This window comes from Corythoichthys intestinalis, chromosome 2, assembly GCF_030265065.1.
Source record: "Corythoichthys intestinalis isolate RoL2023-P3 chromosome 2, ASM3026506v1, whole genome shotgun sequence".
NCBI lineage: Eukaryota > Metazoa > Chordata > Actinopteri > Syngnathiformes > Syngnathidae > Corythoichthys > Corythoichthys intestinalis.
This window is the reverse complement of record NC_080396.1, coordinates 68,763,639-68,786,335: the sequence shown is the minus strand read 5'-3', so window position 1 is coordinate 68,786,335 and position 22,697 is coordinate 68,763,639. Positions and strand designations below refer to the sequence as shown.

General features: G+C 39.1%; 1 protein-coding gene across 4 annotated transcripts in view; it reads right to left on the bottom strand.

Annotated features, from left to right (window-relative positions):
* Positions 1-56: 56 nt before the first annotated feature.
* Positions 57-22,697, bottom strand: part of LOC130907365 (6-phosphofructo-2-kinase/fructose-2,6-bisphosphatase 2-like) — a 39,455-nt gene continuing 16,814 nt past the window's right edge. For 2 of the 4 annotated variants that reach the window (XM_057822362.1, XM_057822369.1), the window contains exons 13-16: positions 16,395-16,457; positions 16,237-16,301; positions 5,323-5,520; positions 57-5,151 (exon numbers count right to left, since the gene is read on the bottom strand). In XM_057822362.1, the coding sequence (XP_057678345.1) occupies positions 5,080-5,151; positions 5,323-5,520; positions 16,237-16,301; positions 16,395-16,457 (398 nt within the window). In that variant the 3' untranslated portion in view covers positions 57-5,079. Of the gene's footprint in view, positions 5,152-5,322; positions 5,521-12,927; positions 12,958-16,236; positions 16,302-16,394; positions 16,458-22,697 lie in introns of those variants that run through there. The other 2 variants (XM_057822375.1, XM_057822379.1) reach the window with 2 other exon arrangements.

Below are 22,697 nucleotides of genomic sequence, written 5' to 3'. Positions count from 1 at the left end.
CGGCCAGGCTGAAATAAAAATAAACACAGGGTATTGAGAGCATCTACAGTTATGAATTGTATTTATTATTGGATTGTATTAAGCTCAGACATCTTTGAATATGAGGGTGGAAATAACTTCCAATAATAAATGGCTGAAATGCATGCAATTTAAAAACAAAAAAACACAAAAGTACAGCAGGATTATGTTGCAGTTTTCATTTGGTACTCAAACAGTTGATAACACAAAAGTGAATGGTGCCTTCAATTGTGTGCGTATAAAATCTGTAAAGGCTCTTTCATCATTTGGTATCTCAAAACAAGAAGCAGATTCAAGTTCTCTGACACACAATTAACTCATTGGCTGCCATTGACAGTAATAGGACGTCCAATAAATTGGACGTTTACTAGTGATAACGCTGTAATTCACAACAGAGATGAGAAAAGTCACGTGACTGGATTTTTATCATAGTCAATGGCACCAAAAGAGTTAATCAAGGTGACAGTTTCATACCAGTCAAGCCAGCAGATGGCTATGGAATACCTTGGACACATGGTTGTGACTCACACGAAATGGCTATGAAATACCTTGGACACATGGTTGTGACTCACACGAAATGGCAATGATTCTTCAATTTCTGAAAAAACATCAGCACCTGATTAACATGACTAAATGATACAATAAATATGTAATTCATTCCATTGATTGGTAGTAAAATACATTTGTGTACTTGCTGCATTCACTAAAAGTGACATGAAAACAATCACAGGTAAAATCCTTTAAATAAAAAATGACTTGTCAATTGTCATTATACTTTTAAATACACCTTGTAGCTTGTTAGACGCAGGCACTGTTGTGTCATTTTATTTTTGCTCTTAATTTGCACGAATTGTGAAAATCAACTTAAACTGAACACAGGGCATATTCCAATTTTGTTGAACAATGATTGTCTTACATTAAAAAGAAAACAGTACATACCCTTGAAGACAAAAGCCCAAAATTGCACTGAATCCAGAAGTTTTAAATATCATTTTTTAACACTCATTTAATAATAAATGTCATTACTTAAATAATAATAATAATAAAAAAAAAAAAAAAAAAAAAAAAGCTTATCAGTTGGGGGGAGGAAAGCTATCAATATTTAAGGCAGAGTTTCTCCCCATGTAAAAATAATATTAGTTGGTAAGACTGTAATTTAGGCTCAACAATCTTAAATGCTTTAGACACATATGTAACAATTTTTAAAAAAATAACTAAGTGTCGTCATGATATTTTAGCGTATCTTCAGCGAGCACTCTGAATTTTCTAAAAGGGAGCCCTGATTAAAATATGTTGCTTCAGTATTAGGGCTGTCCCGATCGCATATTTTTGCCCCGGAGTCCGAGTCACCTGGTTTTGAGAATCTGCCAATAGTCCCGATCTGATACCGAAAAAAGCTAGTTTTTTTTTTTTTTTTAAACAAAAGTTCCACACATGTTACTGTCCCATCTTCATAATGTGTATTATTTTAAAAAAAGAATAACATAGAAAAACAGCTTGCCTTTATTGAATGTTTAATTGAGTGAGGTCACTCAAATCCCCTCACACTACTGAGAACAGCCTCTCGCAAGTTTAACAATGATTGATCGTAGAGCCACCAAGCTCTCTGCCGAGATCAAAGCTACAAACCTGTCAATCATCGTTAACTTTAAGTGCTAAAATGCAAGCTGGACAGTTTGGCCACGCTGCTTAGGAGGGAGGGAGGGTGAGAGGCTGTGGCGCTGTACGAGCATGAAGCAGAAACCCTATCCTTTTCATCCGATTCAGACCCTCTGAAAAATGGCGCGATCGGCCCGATTTCCGATCATGTGATCAAAACATCCCTGAATATTTGCATGGTAGTAACTTATCTACAATATTCAAGCTTTGAAAATAATTTGCAGCTTGATATTAAAACTATTTCGACGGAAGTTGCTATTGTTGTTTACGTTGCAATGTGGTGACTTAAAATGATGCCAGCGTAATTATGATATTCATTAAAATGAGACTCCAGTATATTCCTTACAGGCCGCGAGGGCAGAGTATTCCACTGGCCTCGAGAGCACAGTGTCCACCCATTTACAAAAAAAAAAAAAAAAAAAAAAAAAAAATCGGTCTTCTACTGGTAAGAAATTATATTGAAAGAGATGTTAATGCTGTTTTTTTTTTTTTCTTCCGATCAAAGTGATGCTCACGTATGTCTGCAAATTCGTCAGAGTCTTTGTCTTGTGCTTGCCATGTTACGTGTTTGCGTAATCTTTATTAGTCATATTAGATAGTTTATGTTCTTGAATTTACAGTATAGCCATGAATCACTATGTAAATGTGTAAGCTATGCTAAGTGCGAAGCTGTGCTACTGGTGTGTCACTATTAAAATCGACATTGAGGAGCAGATTTCTTCAGTAGTGGGTGGAAATTCATGTATTTTCTTCTACAAGTACCGTATTTTCTGCACTATAAGGCGCACCTAAAAGGTTTCAATTTTCTCAAAAGCAGACAGTACGCCTTATAATCCGATGCGCCTTATATATGGATCAATACTGGTTAATCATGGCATGACATTCCTTTTAGCGCAGCACCATCTAGTGGATGTGTAACACAACCCCAACCACTACTACTGCACCTTATGATGCGGTGCGCCCTATATATGAAAACGGTTTTAAAATAGGCCATTCATTGAAGGTGCACCTTCTACTCCGATGCGCCTTATAGTGCGGAAAATACGGTACTCAATTTTGATTAGTGGAGCCTTGTGAGACTGGTTGACTGGTGCCAACTAAACCACCAGGCATTTACATCTGCATTGGCATCAGTGAACATTTACCTGAGACACACCATAGAATTTGACCGGCTAAAGATTCCTTCTGCATCTTGTCCATATTTTCAGTTCGATTTTTACTTTGGTCTTGGTGAGTCTTCATTTTTTTCCTTGCAATTTTAGCATGGACCCGAACTGTAAAGGCTTACTAGGCTCATCGGTAGGGATGGGAATTGATAGGATTTTTACGATTCCGATTCCATTATCGATATTGCTTAACGATTCGATTCTTTATCGATTCTCTTATCGATTCTAATTTGGGGAAAAAGAACAAACTTTTTGATTGGCATCGAGTTTGTTTAATCAGAAGTCACAACCTTACAAACTCACAACGAGATCAAAAGAGGCCCAAAGCCTCAATGTTAACTGTGGCAATAAGTGGCAAATACACAAGAATGTGTAACATTTTACTGAAACATTTATCTAATAGAAATAAAAAATATTGGTATATATTGGCAGATAGGTTTTTGTTCTGCCTTTGGCAATATGTGTTAAAGCAGGGGTCCCCAAACTTTTTCCTGTGAGGGCCACATAACTTTTCCCTTCTCTGATGAGGGGCCGGGGTCAGTTTGTTACAGAAAAAGTGTGACGATTGCAGAAGTGCATAAATGTAAAAAAATATTGTTTTTCAGAAGCCACAATCAAATAACCCTTTCTGGATTCATTATAATAACAATAATAATTAATAATAAAAACACTATTAATTAAATAGATAATAACCAAATAACCCTCTCTGAATTCTTCAAGGAAAAGGCCAGAAAATAAATAACACGATTGAGGGAAAAAAAAAATTTTCAAAATGGCCGGACCAAATGTGGAGGCGGGCCGTATTTGGGCCGTGGGCCGCAGTTTGAGGACTGCTGGAGCGCGCATACACCCAAAGAAGAAATGCCGCATCCAAGTGAGTGAGAGAGGGAAACACTTCTACGAGCCTACTTCTTTGTTAATTAATGTTAATATCTACAGAGGCAACGCCTGTATGTATCATCTTTTGTGTTGTTGTTGTTGTGTTTCCAATCGCGATCGGACACTTAAATCCAGTTGTGTAGTGGTTTGAACGATGTGCTAATGCTAGCGAACGAATGCTAACCATACTGTTACTAGCAGCTAATCATCGCTGATTTACGTTGATGCAAACCTGTTTGTTATTGGGGACAAAATTGATTTGTTTCATTTCTATTGTTTGTGTCACTCTTCAAGTGATGGTTGAATAAAGTCAGCAAATTATACCAACGTCTTCTGCATCGTCATTTGGGAGTTAAGCTAGCTGTATAGCCGGGACTTGCAATGACTGCAAGTCGCTTTGTTGTAATTTTTCCTCGTGAAGTGAAGACACACTTTCGAGCGTTTGAACCTACGTGCTGTCATTGTTATGTTTATGGCTGCAATGCTCGTGCTTATACCCGTCGTCACCTTTCATTTTCACACTCTTTCCTGGTGAAGTGTAGTCAAACTTTGGAGCGAGTGGTTCTTGGCGCCATGCTAGTTTGATGCGTCTGGACAACAACACATGTCACGACGCAATACGCGTCTTTAGGAATCGTTAAAGAGATCGTTAAGGCTTTTTCATTGTGATGTCGAGGCCTCGAAACACTCGGAACCGGTTCCGAATTGGAATCGGATTTCGATTCCCATCCCTACTCATCGGTACAGCCTGCTGCACCGTTTCGCGTCACCACATTGCAATGTAAACAACAACAACAACGGCGAATTACGTAGAAATAAAGTTTTTAATATCATATTAAAATGAAAAGTATTTTCAAAGGTTCTATATACTAGATGGGTTACGAATATGAAAATAAAACGAATAGAACAACCATGCCATTCTAATCGGAGTTCCCATCAGCATATCTACATTCATGGTTGACATTCTTGTTATCTGTTCTGAGCAGGCATCAGAAAAAATGCTAGACCAGTTAGGGACAAAACACAAAAACAAACAAAAACTCCTTTCACCCGGATGATCCCATTTGAAATCTACTGGACGTCTATTGCCATCAAAGGCAGCCAATGAGTTAACACGACGGAAGTGAACAATGAAAGAGGAAAGAAATGCGAACTTAAACAATTGAGCTCTCCCACATGATTACATTATGACACCCACAAGGTATCTACTTTTTTGCTAATAACTAATGGACGGAGTCATTTTTTGTATGCTAGATTTGTACAGTGATTTTGTCAACTGACTAATTGCAGCAGTTCAAGTGGGAGGTACACAGCAGCCAAGCCAATCCAGACATTCGCTCAGCGACGTACGTCGGGACTAGCTGAAAACATCTTTTCTTTCACTGCCATCACAGTCTGTGTCCCCTGCACTGAAACCATTAAGGGAGTCCTGCAAAGATTCAGAGACAAAGCACTGAAAATTTAATGAAAACACCACACCAAGAGTCACACACGCAAGCATAACTTTTCTAATTTTGCCATGTGAGCTCACCGTCTGGGACAGCAGTGACAAACACACCCATTTTCGTCATCTTTGGTACATCTTAAATTCAACACTGACCTCTCTTTCGCGCAGCTCCATGCCCTCTGCCGCCTCAGAGAATTGCACGCTGGGTAAAATGGATATCTGAGACAAGCTATGCTGAGGAGGATTGTCGGCGCTGTAAAGGCGTGGCCGCTTGACTTGGTCATGGCTGGACAGTGGCGTGAAACTATTCCTCCGGTAGAAAGCTGGTGGAATTTCTCCTCGTTCTTTCTTCTATTCAGCCATGGAGAAAGAAGTAACATATCATTTACAATACTACCAGTGGAACCTCTACCCGTTCTTTCTTCTCATCGGTGATGGAGAAATAAGACACATCAAATCTTTTACAGCAGCCTTATGGGAAATTACCTGTAGCTCTGAGCTGAAAAGTTTGCGAAACAAAAGAGATTTAAAGGAGCATTATGCAAGATTGGCACTTCAATTACCGTATTTTCACGACCATAAGGCGCACTTAAAAGTCAAAGATTTTGTCCAAAATTGACGGTGCGCCTAATAATGTGGTGTGGACGGAGTACCAAAATGTGTCTGTCTGACTGAGCAATTTTTGAAAAGGCAGATGTAAGCGAGAACCGCATGAGAACCTTAAAGTGCATGTGACATGAAAAAGCATGTTTATTTCATAATACACGCGGTATTTTATGCTCCTGAATGATATGGACTGCTTGAATGTGTGTGGAAGCGATCGCTGTATTTATTTAGTTTTTTGAATCCCGCGCCATGAAAATGAGTGACTTCCGGCTTCGGTCTTGCATTGAGGAGGGGGGCGCTGTGATGTGTACAGGTGAAGGTGTCCTCTTCACTAAACAGCCGTACTGTTGTGTATGAGGACTAAGGATTCAGCTGATTTTGCGGGTTAATACGTTTATTTTTCGCATCACACCAGCCAAACGGCTGCAGAAAAATCTTGCTTTATGAGGGAGAGGCGTGTGCGCCTTTTTGGAGTTTCAAAAGGTTCCCATTCACCGTGGATATTGGCCAAGTCCTACTACTGTGGGACCATTGGACTTACGAGGAAGTGAGTAAACATCTTGTTTTGTATTATGTCAAATATTAATACAGCGATTACAAAGTAAACACTACAAACTTTCTTTAAATAAAGGACTACTTACGTTTGATCATTGATAGACATGTAAAAAGCTCTCCTCGTGCACATTAGCTGCACGTTAGCTGCACAACAACTGCAGCCGCCCTCCTCCGGGGAACGAACTGTAAATTGCTCTCTGCCGGGCGGTTTGCCAATCCACGAAGACAATCGACAACCCAGTCGTCATGTCAAATAATCCGGGCTCGTTATGTGTGATTTTATGCTTCGAAGACTTTGAAACATCACTCGGTTCGGGTTAGCATGTCGGCTAGCTGTCATGCCTCTTGGTTTGTTTACATTCTTCGAAGCCGGGGAAGGGAAATGACATATGTCCGATTTAGGTGTCATATCGTTCGGGAGGTGCGACAGTAAAGGTGAAGTCCACAGTTTTGACCATTATGGAGTAACTTTGCCATGTCGTCCTGAATAAGTGCATTTTTATTATTTCATATTCCATTTAGCACAAGACTGTTATTTGTCATGACCATGCCATTTATTTAGCAATTGGGGAAAATACTTGGATAAAAAGAATATCCTGTAAAAATACTGAAGTAAAGAGACAGAAACAATGACATTTTGCAGCTCTCTTCGTCGCATTTTCCTCGTTCTGAATAATTCCCCCTCAATGGGCTGAATAGTAAAACCGATGAGCCCAGTCACCTGCTGACGTCATCCACCTGTTGCGGACGCTAGAGCCCTATAATGGTAGGCGTGGCTAAACGGCAGATTAAAAGACTAATTTCTCGTCATCTGCGCTTTGCTAAATTGTTGTATATAGTCGAATCGTCTCAAAACATGACTCTAATTCACATAATAATGCTATTTAAGACTTTTTTTCTCCTGTCGTATGCTCTTTAAAGGTAGATGGATGTGTATGATAGGGGGTGTGCCCCCAGTAGCTGTAGCGTTCGAGTGGGTGCGTAAGGGTAAACAAGATTGGTTTGGCAAAGGACCCACAAAAATTCTACTATAAGGTGACCAAATGTCCTTTTTTGCCCGGACATGTCCACTTTTTACATCCTGTCTGTGGCGTCCGGCGAGGTTGTATAAATTCATGAAAATGTCGGGTTTTCATTATTTTTAACGGGACCAATTAGAGTGTGTTGAAATTGACTGACGCTTTGGACAAAATACTACGATGCTGTACTGCTTGTGATTTGTTCCAAGAGAGCCTGCCCGGTGGTTGGTTCTGCTGTGCTGAGTAACAGAGAAAACAGACGTCGGAGCAGTGTTCCATCGTCCTAATGAAATAATCAAATGAAATAATCAGGATCGTTATCTCATCAGCAGAGCTCGCTGATGAGCTGATCATTTGATTCAGGTGTGTTAAAGGAGGGGAAACATGGAAACAAGCTGGATAGGGGCCCTTGAGGACCGGACTTGGGCATCCCTGATTTATAATGCTATTTTAAGATTATTTATTTGTAAAGTAAGAATTGAAAACACAGCTATTATTTTGTTCAAGGATGACTCGCTAATACAGAAGAGGCATTATTTTTTTTAATCATTATTTCATCCCAGTTTTTTTTTTAACATTATTGTTCTATTATTTTATGAATGTTGAGTAAACTGAGAATTTTTATCTTTGGCTATATAGTACACTGTTTTTTTTTTCCTTCTGCTTGAGTGGCCCTAATCCTCTTCCGTAATATACTGTAGCTATTATTTTGTTGTACAACTGAGTTTTCAATCCTGATGGAGGAGGCACACTTTAAATATATTAAAGCAGGCGTGTCCAAACTGGTCTTCAAGGGCCACTGTGGGTCCTGATTTTTCCTGCCAATCAAGCACACAGTTTAATCCACAAAATTTCTTCTAAAACAAGCAGCACCTGACTTCAATCAACTGATTACACTTGAAAGACACCAGATTGGTGAAAAAAATGTCGTTTTGTTTTGATGGAATGAAATCCAGCGCTCACTGCGCCCCTATATGGAACAGTTTGGACACTCCTGTAAAACAAGCAGCACCTGACTTCAATCAACTGATTATACTTGTAAGACACCAGATTGGTGAAAAAATGTTGTTTTGATGGAATGAAATCCGTTAATAAGGCATCTTTGAGTTAACTTCAAGTAAAATTAAGTATCTCGAGGCCGTGCCGGGCGTCCTCTTTTTTGGAAATCAAAATATGTTCACACTAATCTACTGCGAAGACACACGCTTACGAAGCCCAGTTCAAACTCAAGGCGATCACCAACGCGAAACAAAAAGAAACTCACTTATGACGATTTTTAAGAGGAAGACGCTTCCTAAAGAAAAGTTAAGCTGCCGTGTTTGATGAGACTTAGCCCAGCTGTTCAATTCGGATACAGAAGATGAGAATTTGAAAAACGCTAGCGCGCATGCTAGCATATGTTTTTCATGTGCCCAAAAATGCGGTGCGCCTTGTGTGTGTATTGAATTTAAAAAATAGCATCCGAAAATGAGCCTGCGCCTTTTAATACGTTGCGCCCGATGGTTGTAAGAATACGGCATTTATTAATTAATTTTAATAGGCTTCAAAGAAAAAAAGTACTTCATAGCTAAGCAGAGATTTTAAAAGACAATTTACGACAACGAAAACTGTGTGTTTGCAACGGATATCACGCCATCCACCATCAGCCAGATATCGGTTCTTTGCCTTTGTCTGGGTTGCCACAGCTCTGTAGTAGAGCATGAAACGGTAGTGGATTTTCACTCCCGTTCCCTCACGCTCCTAGAGAAAATTTTCAATTGCATTCCACTCCCAGGACAGAGCCAAAAAGTAAATCCCATCCCGTTCCACTCCTGTAGAATGACTCCTAATCAGATCCCGCTCCCAGCCAAAATTACTCCCACTCTCATTTTCAAGTTAACCCCTTTAAGTTGGCCATTAGGAAAGTCAATGGATTGTTCTTTTTCGATGACTGATTTTAGATTACCATTCGTCTTAAGAGTCACTACAGTACTTTACTCGTACCGCACATTTTTTACTCGCCACGTATTTTGTAGTGGCACCGTTGCGTTCAAGTGTTGCAAAGTTGTGATATTGGAATGTTTAGTTCTTTTGACTTGTTAACACAAGTCGAGATAGCGTTGGCCCACGAAAATATAACTACAAAAATGGACGCTAGGTCCTCAAGGTGTTTTAACACAGGTGAAAATCCTCATCTATTTATGTGTTACCTTGCTTATTGTTCCCGTCCCGTCCCAATCATGCCATTCATAAAATTTTGACTCCCATTCTGTGGGAATCCACTGACCAACGGGATGTCCTGAAATAATTCATGCTCTACTCTGTATGCTATGTGAATTAAGGTTGTCACCAGGTTCACAGCCAGAATTAACAAAGGCTTGTACCAATCGAGCGAGAGAAAAAAAATCTCGTTTCGAATGTCACGTGATTCATTACAATTCAGGAAAAAAACAAGGATATGCATTGGAAATGCCTTCGTACAATGGAGACAAATAATATGGAGGACAAATTGACGGCAAAGTTACACGCCTTCTCTTCGAAACGTGATGTACTTTTTGATCTTACTTTTCTGTATGGTAAATTGACAATAGGAATATAAACAAAGCTGGCATCTTTGTGTTAACGTTGTGTAGCATATGGGTCCATTGACCGGGGAAAAAATAAGTCTTTTACGCGTGTACATACTGTATCATAGACTTCATGATGACACATTCCCCATTCACTGCATAACGCCTGCCCGAAGGGTGCCGTCCAACACTCCGCTTCATTTATTAGCAGTCGGTCACATGCAGCAATATAACGCCGGATTTAGGTTGGAAAAAGTACAAATGCTGTACTGCATAAAACAGGAAGGATTGTCTCAGGTGTGATTTGTTGGAGGATTCAAGGTAATTGTTATAGTTTTTTTTAGGGCTGTCAAAATTATCGCGTTAACGCGCGGTAATTATTTTTTTTAATTAATCACGTTAAAATATTTGACGCAATTAACGCACATGTCCCGCTCAGACAGTATTCTGCCTTTTGGTAAGTTTTACAGCAAGGCTTTTTGTGCTGTCTAACAGCGAACTCTTGTGGTCGCTTTGCGACATGGTTTATTGTTTTCTTGCCAGTTCAATATGGCTGCACGACGTCTCGGGCTGACGCCTACGTTGTAATGTTGTGCTTATATGATCCTTGGACAACATTTGTCCGTAAGTATGGTTGTTGTAAAGAATGTACATTATTATGTTAGTAAGCGAAATGTTATATTTTTTGTATGAGACGCTTTTTGTTTATGTTTAGTGAACCTGTATAGCGTGCTAAGCTAACGTTGTTGCTAATGCAATTCTTGTGTACTTTTTTTGTTGTTGTTTTACGACGGTCTAAAGAGGACAATGGTTTGAGGCCATTTTATTAATAAATCAGATGAAAAAGGAAGAAGTCTGATTATTAAGGCGTCGTTTACTAGCTGTCTAGCTTTGGAAAAAGTAGACGCTTCGGAGTGAGGACAGCATAGACAGATTTAAATGACAGTAGAGTGAAATGCCCACTACAGTCCTTACGTACCGTATGTTGAATGTATATATCCATCTTGTGTCTTATATTTCCATTCCAACAATTTATTTTACAGAATATATATATAATTCACAGAAAAATATGGCATATTTTATAGATGGTTTGAATTGCGATTAATTGCGATTAATTACGATTAATTAATTTTTAAGCTGTAATTAACTCGATTAAAAATTTTAATCGTTTGACAGCTCTAATTTTTTTGTACCATGCATCCTTTTTGAAACGATGTGAAAAAAATCAATGGGAGAAATTAGCCGTTAAGCATTGCAATTAAACATTAAACAATATTTACGAAAAATAAATGCTACCTGCATGTTTTTTTTGCTTCGAATCGAGACTCTTTTAGGTCCATATCTATAAAGAATTCAGGGATCTTAGCATTTATTCACAAGAATTTTCAATGGAAAAAGCTCTGTGTTTCCAGTCGGTCAGCTTTGACGGAGGTAGACCCCCTATGAATCGGCCCCGCGCTCTGTGTCCCGTCAATACATTATGAAGTCTATGACTGTATGTTGGCCGGTAACTGAAATTAAAATGGATGCAGGAATAAAATAATCTTTGTGAATACTATCTATGCATTACCAAATAATACGTGCCATTGTAGTGGTGGGGTGATATGAAAACGGCCAAAAACACACACAAAAACAGCTCAGGACCTTAAGTGTTTAATCACGTAGTTTTAATTTAGCAGGACAGATGTTAATTTTATTGTAGTATTTTTATATTAAAAATACATAGCTGAGAAATATTGTTATTCCATGTGCTTATATCACTCAAATATGGACCTGATTAATTAAGGTTTAAGTAAAATTATTATATTATAATAATCAATTTAAAAAATCACTTTTCACATCCCAAGAAATAGTTAAAGGGTGACGGTTATCTGGCCGGCCGGCTCTACCAATGAGCAACCCTAACTGATATATTGTTGAGAAAAGGCAGATCTCCCGTCGCAGCAAAGGAAACAAACTCGGAAAACAAACGCGGACCTCTGAATCTCTGTGTTAACATGGTAAACTTACATTTTGAATATGAGCAAAGTTGACATGGTTGTGCTACAAATGCTTTGCATGGGGTTTAATTGATTGAGGCAAAGATAGCGTCTTTATGCGTGCATTTATGTTTGCCATCTAATCGAAATGGATGGAGGAATAAAATCGTCTTTGTGGATGCTTTCAACGCATTACCGAATTAATCATTTGTCAATGTTCCGAAATGTTTTAAGAAAAGCACGGTATTCTCCTCCCGTCGTGGCAAAAAAAAAAAAAAAAAAAAAAAAAAAAAAAAAAAAACATGGAGCTAATAGAGCTAAACTCACTTATTTTTGTGTGTGTGTTTTTTAAAACTTCTTTTTGGTGTTAACCTACCTGGCTAAAAATGATTTTTTAAAATTCGTGTGCCAACTTAACCCTGGTCCAATTTGAAACCCTTACGTTTGAAGACTGTAGCGTTTAATTTTTTGTAATAGATGTAATATGTAATGTAATATGTAATAGACACAGGTTGCAGATTACACATGCTTTATGTTCACATGATCATTGCTAACATTATTGTGTAGTCTGTTAGCCTGTTAGCCTGTCTTTTCTGATTTCGAAGCGCTTATCTGGCAACCCAAAGGGGATGTTGTGTGTTTCAGTTTAATCCTGGTTCTAGAACCATTTCCAACCACCATTAATACATATTGCTCCTTTAAGAAAATAAGACCTCCCAGAATGACAAAAGACACAAGCACCTTGACAGTGTTTTGTCTTATGTTCACACAATGCACAAAAAAAAAGAGGCCAGCGAGCTTTGAAAAGTGAGGGAGATCATGTCATTCAGCTGTGAAGAGAAAACAACAAGCTACAGCTTTGGCAGGTTATGTCGCTTCAAATTGCCAAAATCCAAGACATTTAGACGACCCACAAAACGTCTGACTACTCCCCAAGGCCTGAGACACTGTGCGCCCTGGAAGCGATAAAGCCATTGTTAAGATTGCTCCCACCCCTTTCAACAAGTGTTTCTCTGTAAATGACTTTCAGTATGTTCATGTGGGAGCACTCACTCTGTCTAGGACTCCGGGCTGAACGTCTCACTGCAAATAACAAACAATTATAACCAGGAAACAAGCTGCACCTAAAAGAGGCACTGAGGCACCAAAAAGGCGGCTGAGGCAGACAGGAGCAGGTTTTTTTTTTCTTTTTTCATTTTTTTTTTTTCAAATACCGTATTTTTCACACTCTAAGTCGCACCTGAGTATCAGTCGCAGACCCAGCTAAACCATGAAAAATGTAGAGCTGTTCCGATCCAATATTCTTGCACCCAAGTTCGAGTAACCTGATTTCGGAGAGATAGCGAGAACCAAAAGTGGTATTTGCCATGTGGCATGTGGCTTTTTTTTTTTGCCATGTGGCATTATTTTTTTTTGCCATGTGGCAAAATGGATTTTGCCATGTGGCCTTTTTTTGCCAAGTGGCATTTTTTGCCATGAGACAAAATGGATTTTGCTTTGTGGCATTTCTTTTCGCCATGTGGCAAAATGTATTTTGACATGTGGAATTTTTTGGGGTATGTGGCAAAATGTATTTTGACATGTGGCATTTTTTTTGGTATGTGGCAAAATGGATTTTGGTTTGTGGCATTTTTTTTTTTTTTTGGTATGTGGTGTTTTGGGAGGGGGGGGGGGTATATGGCATTTTTGCAGGCCATGCACGTCCATGCCATTGACGGCTATGCATGTCCAAATTTTCCAAATAATAATTTCCAAATATGGCTATGACTAGCTGTCAAAGGCATAGCCTTACTTGGGTGCCAGTTGAATGTCAATGCACTCTAATGGTAAGTGTGTATAGTCAAAAATTGCAGCCACACATGTTTTACTGCAATTCAAAATGAATGGAAAATTAGGACGTGCATGGCCTACAAAAATGTCATATACCCCAAATAAATGACACATACCCCCCAAAAAAATGCCACATGGCAAAATCAATTTTGCCACATACCAAAAAAAATGCCACATGTCAAAATCCATTTTGCCATATGGCAAAAAAATGGCACATGGAAAAATCAATTTTGCGACATGGCAAAAAAAATGCCACAAGGCAAAAAAAAAAAAAAAAAAAAAAACACATGGCAAAATCCATTTTGCCACATGGCAAACACCACTTTTCGTTCTTGGCCCGGCTGGGATTTTGAGGATCTGACAATAGGTCTGTCACGATATAAAAATTTTAGTAGGTAATATATTGTCTCAAGAATTATTGCTGATATGCAATGTTATTGTCGATTTATTATAACCAGTTCAACCACTAATTTAGTGACAATACATCCTAATAAGTCACTCATTCAAATGCAATGAATTGTTATTCTTTAATAAAACACACATTTTATCAAAAATAATATTGAAAAAACACACCCAATGCATAATGAGCCATTTGAAAGCTAGCTAATTGTAGAATATGAAATAGTTGAGAAACCCAATGCTATTTTTGTTTTCTGCCAATTACAGCCCATCAGAAGAGTTTATTTGATCCAGAATTGACTGTCATCTTGTCTGCAAATTGCACATGTTAGTAAATTTGAAGCTAAATTATTCATTGCCAATCAGATTTTTCATCAGGGGTGTCATTTTAAAGTTAGTGTAGAATCTGAAGTGAGATTAACTTCATAAATCTTTATTTACATGTTGAACATGACGTGCATTTATTTTTAAATGTTCACCGAATGTATGTTCGCTAAGCTGCTAACTGCAAGCTTTACACGCCATATAAGGGCACTTCTCTTTTCATCATGCATTTGGTGTCAGTAATAGATATTGCTGTTTTTCGCATTGTTTGCAAATGCAGTTAACCAGCGAGTTTTCATGTTTGAAGTGTCAATTTTTAACCGCAATTTTGCCTTTTTGGAGAAGACTGCCAATGTATTATTATAGCAGGCTGAAGTGGTAAATACATTGTCTTTTTTTCCATTAGCCTCAATGTAGCAATGCTTACATTTTACAATGTTTAATACAGATGGGTCTCCTTATTTTGTATGTCTGAACTTTAATTCTACGTCATGTTGATGACCAATAAACATCAATGAAAGGAACTGTAGTCGTTTATGCAATCAACACGCACGTGTGTAGAGTGCACGCAGCACACGCAAACACATGCATGCAAAAATGTATGCACGTGGCAATAAATAGCAGCCGGCAAAATTACTTGCCTTATTTTTATTTATCGTACGATAATTTGACTTGTTGCTTATCGCGACAGGCTATTATTTTATTGGTTTGTTGCAGATGATTTTTTTTTTTTTTTTTTAACACCATCTTTTTCACCCAATTTCAATGTTCTAAAACTGTTGCGTAGTAAAAATCAGTTGTTTTTTTTTACAATATCCTTGCACATTTTATTGCTTGTAGCACTTAATATACATACCATCTGATTGCTATCTTCTAAAACTGATATGCTTGGGCCTGATTTCTGATCACGTGATCAGATTGGGGACATGCCAAAACCCATGGTCTCTGTAGGTTTCAACAGGCCAAATTTAAGACTTTTAAAGAATTTTTTAAAATATAGTTTAAAATTCATTTTACATCGATAGCGGCAAAAAAAGACTTGGAAGGAAAATCAGCGGACAGCGCAGGTAGTTCCGTTTTGTAGTTAGGTTTTGCTGTCCTCAAAAATCAAAACATTTAAATGCGAGACTGAAGTTCATGCACATTTTAAGTAAAAGAACATCAATCGATTTCTAAGACCTTTCAAAATCGTAATCAAAACCTATTGTGAGATTTTAGGAGAATTACCATTTAAGGCCTTAAATTGAAATGATTGGATTTTAGACATTTTAGACTTTTTAAGACCCTGCGAATACCCCATAATCCTTATACCTCTGAGTTATTTTGTTTCTTGTAGGCCTTATCTCATTCACTGCCATTGACAGATGTTACATTTATTTGGATTGGGAAGGTGGGCATTGAGTGATATTTCACCCCCATTGACGGCGATATTGGCAGATAAATTGACTTCTGCTGTCAATCGCAGCCAATGAGTTAATACAAAACTACATTTTAAGAAACCCGATCTTTTCCAGTCGATTCCTATCTTCCAAAAATGGCATGATCGGGCCCGATTTCTGATCACATAATTGGATTGGGGCCATCCCTAGAAAAAAGTGTGACTTATAGTCCGGAAAATACGGTACATATAGACATCATGGCAAAATATAAACTGATAATAAATACTAACTCCTTGACACCTGAATTTACATTTAGGAACAATGCATAAAGAGATTTTGTAGGAGGGCTGTCCATTGGCTGTTTTCAGGTGACACATACTCACGGAAAAACCTGCCACAAAATCTTCATTAGACATAATCGAAAGCTTACTAATTGTCTGTCTCTGTGAGTGTTGACAGCTTCCACCTTCAGGTCAAACAAATCCACTTTACAACCTAGTGGCAAGAGACAAAATAAGATGTCTCAATACAACAAAAGGATACGGTGAGCGGCAAGTTCAGTTGCTCTGAAAAGAGTGAGAGACTTACCATAAGCCACAGGGGTTAGTTTGAGGACAGTGTGCAAGGGACACTTCAAGTATGGAAGATCGTCTGTAATAAAACAGATTAAGAATCGACTTGTATGTCGTGCAAGGTGGCAAATCCTCTTTTTGTGCCCTTTGCAGGACTATATTATTAAAGTAGTTGAGAAGCTACCCACACATATTTTGTTTTCTTTCTTGTCAAAACTGTTTCGTCTGTTTGTCCACACCCGATTGTGGCTCAAATCCTGAGTCATAGTTGAAGGCGTTCTTCCATTACAAACTCCTGCCCATGTGGCACGCCAAACCCTGTTCTGTAGTGACCTTTCCATGTACACTGCTGGCAGATAATGCTCAATTTCTCCCAGAAAATGATTTCAATTACAAATGCTTTGGTTGTAATATCTTCATTTATTTTGCTTGCAATGAAAAAACACAAAAGAGAATGTAAAAAAAAAAAAAAAAATCATTATCATTTTACAAAAAACTAAAAATGGGCCGGACAAAAGTATTGGCACCCTTAGCCCAATACTTGGTAGCACAACCTTTAGACAAAATAACTGCGAACAACCGCTTCCAGTATCCATCAGTGAGTTTCTTACAATACTCTGCCGGAATTTTAGACCATTCTTCTGTGGCCAACTGCTTCAGGTCTCTAAAATTTGAAGGGTGCCTTCACCAAACTGCCATTTTCAGATCTCTGCACAGGTGTTCTATGGGATTCAGGTCTGGACTTATTGCTGGCCACTTCAGAAGTCTTTAGTGCTTTCTCTCAAACCATTTTCTAGTGCTTTTTGAAGTGTGTTTTGGGTCATTGTCCTGCTGGAAGACCCATGACCTCTGAGGGAGACCCAGCTTTCTCACACTGGTCTGAACATTATATTGCAAAATTTGTTGGTAGTCTTCAAACCTAATAATGGCATACACACGGTCAAGCAGTCCAGTGCCAGAGGAAGCAAAGCAACCCCAAAACATTAGGGAACCTCCGCCATTTTTGACTGTGGGGACAGTGTTCTTTGAAGGCCTCGTTTTTTTCCCCCTCTAAACTCTATGTTGATGCATCTTCCCAAAAAGCTTAACTTTTGTCTCATCTGGCCAGAGAACATTCTTCCAAAACGTTTTTGGCTTTCTCAGGTAAGTTTAGGAAAACTCCAGCTTGGCTTTTTTATGTCTATGGGTCAGAAGTGGGGTCTTTCTGGGTATCCTACCATAGAGTCCCTTTTCATTCAGACGCCGATGGATAGTACAGAATGACACTTTTGTACCGGACAGCTTGAACTTGTTTGGATGTTAGTCGAGGTTCTTTATCCACCATCCCCACAATCTTTCATTGAAATCTCCCGTCAATCTTTCTTTTCCATCCACACTAGCCACAGTGCCATGGGCTTTACACTTACTGATTACACTGCGCACGGTAGACACAGGAGCATTCAGGTCTTTGGAGATGGACTTTTAGCCTTGAGATTGCCCATGTTTCCTCACAATTTTGCTTCTCAAGTCCTCAGACAGTTCTTTGGTCTTGTTTCTTTTCTCCATGCTCAATATAGTCCACAAAAGGAAACAGGAAAGAGGTTGAGTCAACTTCAATCCATTTTAACTGGCTGCAAGTGTGACTTAGTTATTGCCACCACCTATTATGTGCCACAGGTAGGTAACAGGTGCTGTTAATTACACAAGTTAGAGAATTTATTCTTTCTTAGTCAATGTATATTATGATGTGTGATTTATTAGAAATATACAGTACTGATCTGTAGGATCTGATCTGTGATAGTGCGCAAGATTTACTACTATAGTACTACAGTGGTACCGCTACATACGAAGTTAATTCGTTCCAGGACCTTGCTTGTAAATTGAAATGGTCGTATGTCAAGCAGGATTTTCCCATAAGAATAAATTATAATTCCATTAATTCGTTCCACAGCCCAAAAACCAACACTAAATTCTTAATACTGCTGTTACTATTGCAAATAGCAATTACAAAGAGCAAAACAAATAAATAATGAATAAAAATCATAATAATAATAATGGTAATAATAAATAATAATAATGATGGTAATACCTGTATTAACGTAACGAATCGGGTTCTAATGTGGCAGACTTTTTTTTTTTTTGAGAACGCGGCTCTATTTTGCTTTCTGTCTTGATGCTGGCGTTGCGTTGCACAAGTTGATGGATAAAATGATTAGAAACCGAAGCTGGTGATTTCTTTGGTGATGTTACCACAATAAGAATTGTCACCTTAACTTACAAAGACTGGCTAACGAAGGAGGACCGCCGGCTGAGATCGACATTCTACGCCCCTATTGTCGACCTAGGTCATGGATGCACACACCATGCTTATATTTTGCTATCAATTACAGTGCCTTGCAAAAGTATTCGGCCCCCTTGAATCTTGCAACCTTTCGCCACATTTCAGGCTTCAAACATAAAGATATGAAATTTAATTTTTTTGTCAAGAATCAATAACAAGTGGGACACAATCGTGAAGTGGAACAACATTTATTGGATAATTTAAACTTTTTTAACAAATAAAAAACTGAAAAGTGGGGCGTGCAATATTATTTGGCCCCTTTACTTTCAGTGCAGCAAACTCACTCCAGAAGTTCAGTGAGGATCTCTGAATGATCCAATGTTGTCCTAAATGACCGATGATGATAAATAGAATCCAAATGTGTGTAATCAAGTCTCCATATAAATGCACCTGCTCTGCGATAGTCTCAGGGTTCTGTTTAAAGTGCAGAGAGCATTATGAAAACCAAGGAACACACCAGGCAGGTCCGAGATACTGTTGTGGAGAAGTTTAAAGTCGGATTTGGATACAAAAAGATTTCCCAAGCTTTAAACATCTCAAGGAGCACTGTGCAAGCCATCATATTGAAATGGAAGGAGCATCAGACCACTGCAAATCTACCAAGACCCGGCCGTCCTTCCAAACTTTCTTCTCAAACAAGGAGAAAACTGATCAGAGATGCAGCCAAGAGGCCCATGATCACTCTGGATGAACTGCAGAGATCTACAGCTGAGGTGGGAGAGTCTGTCCATAGGACAACAATCAGTCGTACACTGCACAAATCTGGCCTTTATGGAAGAGTGGCAAGAAGAAAGCCATTCCTCAAAGATATCCATAAAGAGTCACGTTTAAAGTTTGCCACAAGCCACCTGGGAGACACACCAAACATGTGGAAGAAGGTGCTCTGGTCAGATGAAACCAAAATTGAACTTTTTGGCCACAATGCAAAACGATATGTTTGGCGTAAAAGCAACACAGCTCATCACCCTGAACACACCATCCCCACTGTCAAACATGGTGGTGGCAGAATCATGGTTTGGGCCTGCTTTTCTTCAGCAGGGACAGGGAAGATGGTTAAAATTGACGGGAAGATGGATGCAGCCTAATACAGGAACATTCTGGAAGAAAACCTGTTGGTATCTGCACAAGACCTGAGACTGGGACGGAGATTTATCTTCCAACAGGACAATGATCCAAAACATAAAGCCAAATCTACAATGGAATGGTTAAAAAATAAACATATCCAGGTGTTAGAATGGCCAAATCAATGTCCAGACCTGAATCCGATCGAGAATCTGTGGAAAGAGCTGAAGACTGCTGTTCACAAACAATCTCCATCCAACCTCACTGAGCTCGAGCTGTTTTGCAAGGAAGAATGGGCAAGAATGTCAGTCTCTCGATGTGCAAAACTGATAGAAACATACCCCAAGCGACTTGCAGCTGTAATTGGAGCAAAAGGTGGCGCTACAAAGTATTAACGCAAGGGGGCCAAATAATATAGCACGCCCCACTTTTCAGTTTTTTATTTGTTAAAAAAGTTTAAATTATCCAATAAATTTTGTTCCACTTCACGATTGTGTCCCACTTGTTGTTGATTCTTGACAAAAAATTAAAATTTGATATCTTTATGTTTGAAGCCTGAAATGTGGCGAAAGGTTGCAAGGTTCAAGGGGGCCGAATACTTTTGCAAGGCACTGTACATCTTCATTTCAATGGTAAGTGTCACCTTTTCTTTTTTTTCCTCAACCTGCACTAACGTTTTTGGATCCAGTGTTGATTTCTCTCACAAGAAAATCAGCCGTGCGTCTGTCTTCCGCCCAAAAACAAACTGTGGCTCTGTCAAAAATCGTAGTATTTCGAGCATGTCGTCGGATGTAGAAAAAAATGGCGTGTCAAATTTAACGTCGGATGTCCAAAAGATTGTGTGTCGAAGCGATCGTATGTTGAGGTACCACTTTATTACTACTAATATTACTGGCATTAGTTGTATTATTTATGGGTCACTGATGGTCAATGGTGGCTAGGGTAGCCAAAGATTTCACTCGAGTAAGAGTAGTGTTACTTCAAAATAATATTACTCAAGTAAAAGTAGTCGTGCAAATAATGAACTCAAGTTTTTTTTTCCCATGCCACCTTTCCTCACAAGGGTTGCTGGAGCCTATACTGGGTAACTCCGGGTAGTAGGAAGGGTACACCCTGAATTGGTTGCCAGCCAATCGCAGGGCACAATGAGACATACAAATATTCACGCACACACTCATACCTTAGAGTTAGAGTTATTTGATACACTTTAGAGAAGTGGTGTCCAAACTATTCCACATAGGGCCGCAGTGGGTGCAGGTTTTTGTTCAAACCCATTATGAGGAAAACCTTTCACCAGGTTTGGACACCCATGCTTTAGAGCACAGGTGTCAAACCGATTCCAGAAAGGGCCAAATGGGTGCAGGTTTGCTTTCCAACCAATGAAGAGGACACCTTTTCACCAATTAGATCTTTACATGTGTAATCAGTTAAACTTTGTCAGGTGCTGCTTGTTTCAGCAGGAAGTTCCATTGGTTAAACTCTCTGCGCGTTATCGGTTGGAACAAAATCCAGCACCCACTTGGCCCTTTCTAGAATCTGTTTGACACCTGTGCTTTAGAGCATGGGTGTCCAAACCTGTCCGCAAGGGCCGCTGTGGGTCCTGGTTTTTGTTCCTACCAATCGAGCACAGACAGTTTAACCAATGAAGTTTGTGCTAAAACAAGCAGCACCTGACTGCAATCAACTGATTACACTGGTGAGACACCAGATTGGTGAAAAGATGTCATCTTGTTTTGTAGGAATGAAATCCAGCACCCACTGCTTTAGAGTGTTCAAACAGCCTATCATGCACGTTTTTGGGATGTGGAAAGAAACCAGAGTCCCTGGAGAAAACCCACGCAGGCACAGGGAGAACATGCAAACTCCACACATGAAGACCGGAGCCCAGGATTGAACCCTTGATCTCAGAACTGTGAGGCGGACGTGCTAACCACTTGGCCACCTCCGTCAACTCAAGTACTAGTAAAAAAAGCATTCAGTGGAAAGAATGGTGTATTTTTTCTCAGCACAACATCATCTATATGAACTGTTATCATCATACTGTACTGTAACCTATAAAGTTACATTATAAGGCCAAAAAATGCATCAAAGTCATCAAATTCCCACTAGAAAAATATATCGCAATGAAACACCACCCTTCCAAAGAGCTTGAGTGCCTTCTAGGTCAGAAAAAAATGCCATGGAATTAAAACAAGCATACTTCCGGTTTTCTGTGGTCTATCAGTGCCAAATCAAAACAATGAGAGGTTGAAATTGGCGCTTTCGAGTAGTGTTGACGGCAGCAAAGTAGTTTATTTTTTATGGCGCTCTAAAGACGCCACGTGATTGAATATGCCAGCATGATCATAGGACTTCCGACAGCAAGCTTGTATGTGGTTATGTGACTGTATTGTTACGTCTGATTGGTATAAAATTTGGTAGAGCCACCGAGGGTGATGAGATAATTATTAAGAAACCCATATCTAGACCCCTAAGGTTGTCTGGAACCAGTTTGCTGTGTATTCCAAGCACAAGAACCAAGCAAGGTGAGGCAGCATTCGGTTACTATGCACCTCACCTCTGGTACAAGTTACTCAAGTTCTCAAACCGTTAGCTCCTTTAAATCAGGACTAAAATGCTACTGTTTACCACAGTGTATTCATAACTACCCATACAGCTTTTTCTGGATTTGTATTTCCGGTGGTAATAGTTTTTGTTTTTGACAGTCTTGAAGATTTAATGAGAGTTTTATGGATCATTTTATTTATGTTTTTGGATATTGATGTGATGTAAAGCACTTTGAATTACCTCATATTGAATTGTGCTCTACAAATACATGTGCCCTGCCTAAAAGTAGAAAGTGTGGTGCGGTGTACTGTAGACCCTACTCACATGACGTCACAACCACGCCTCCGCGCCAAATTGTCCGTCTACTTGTCGTGTTGATGCATTACCGCT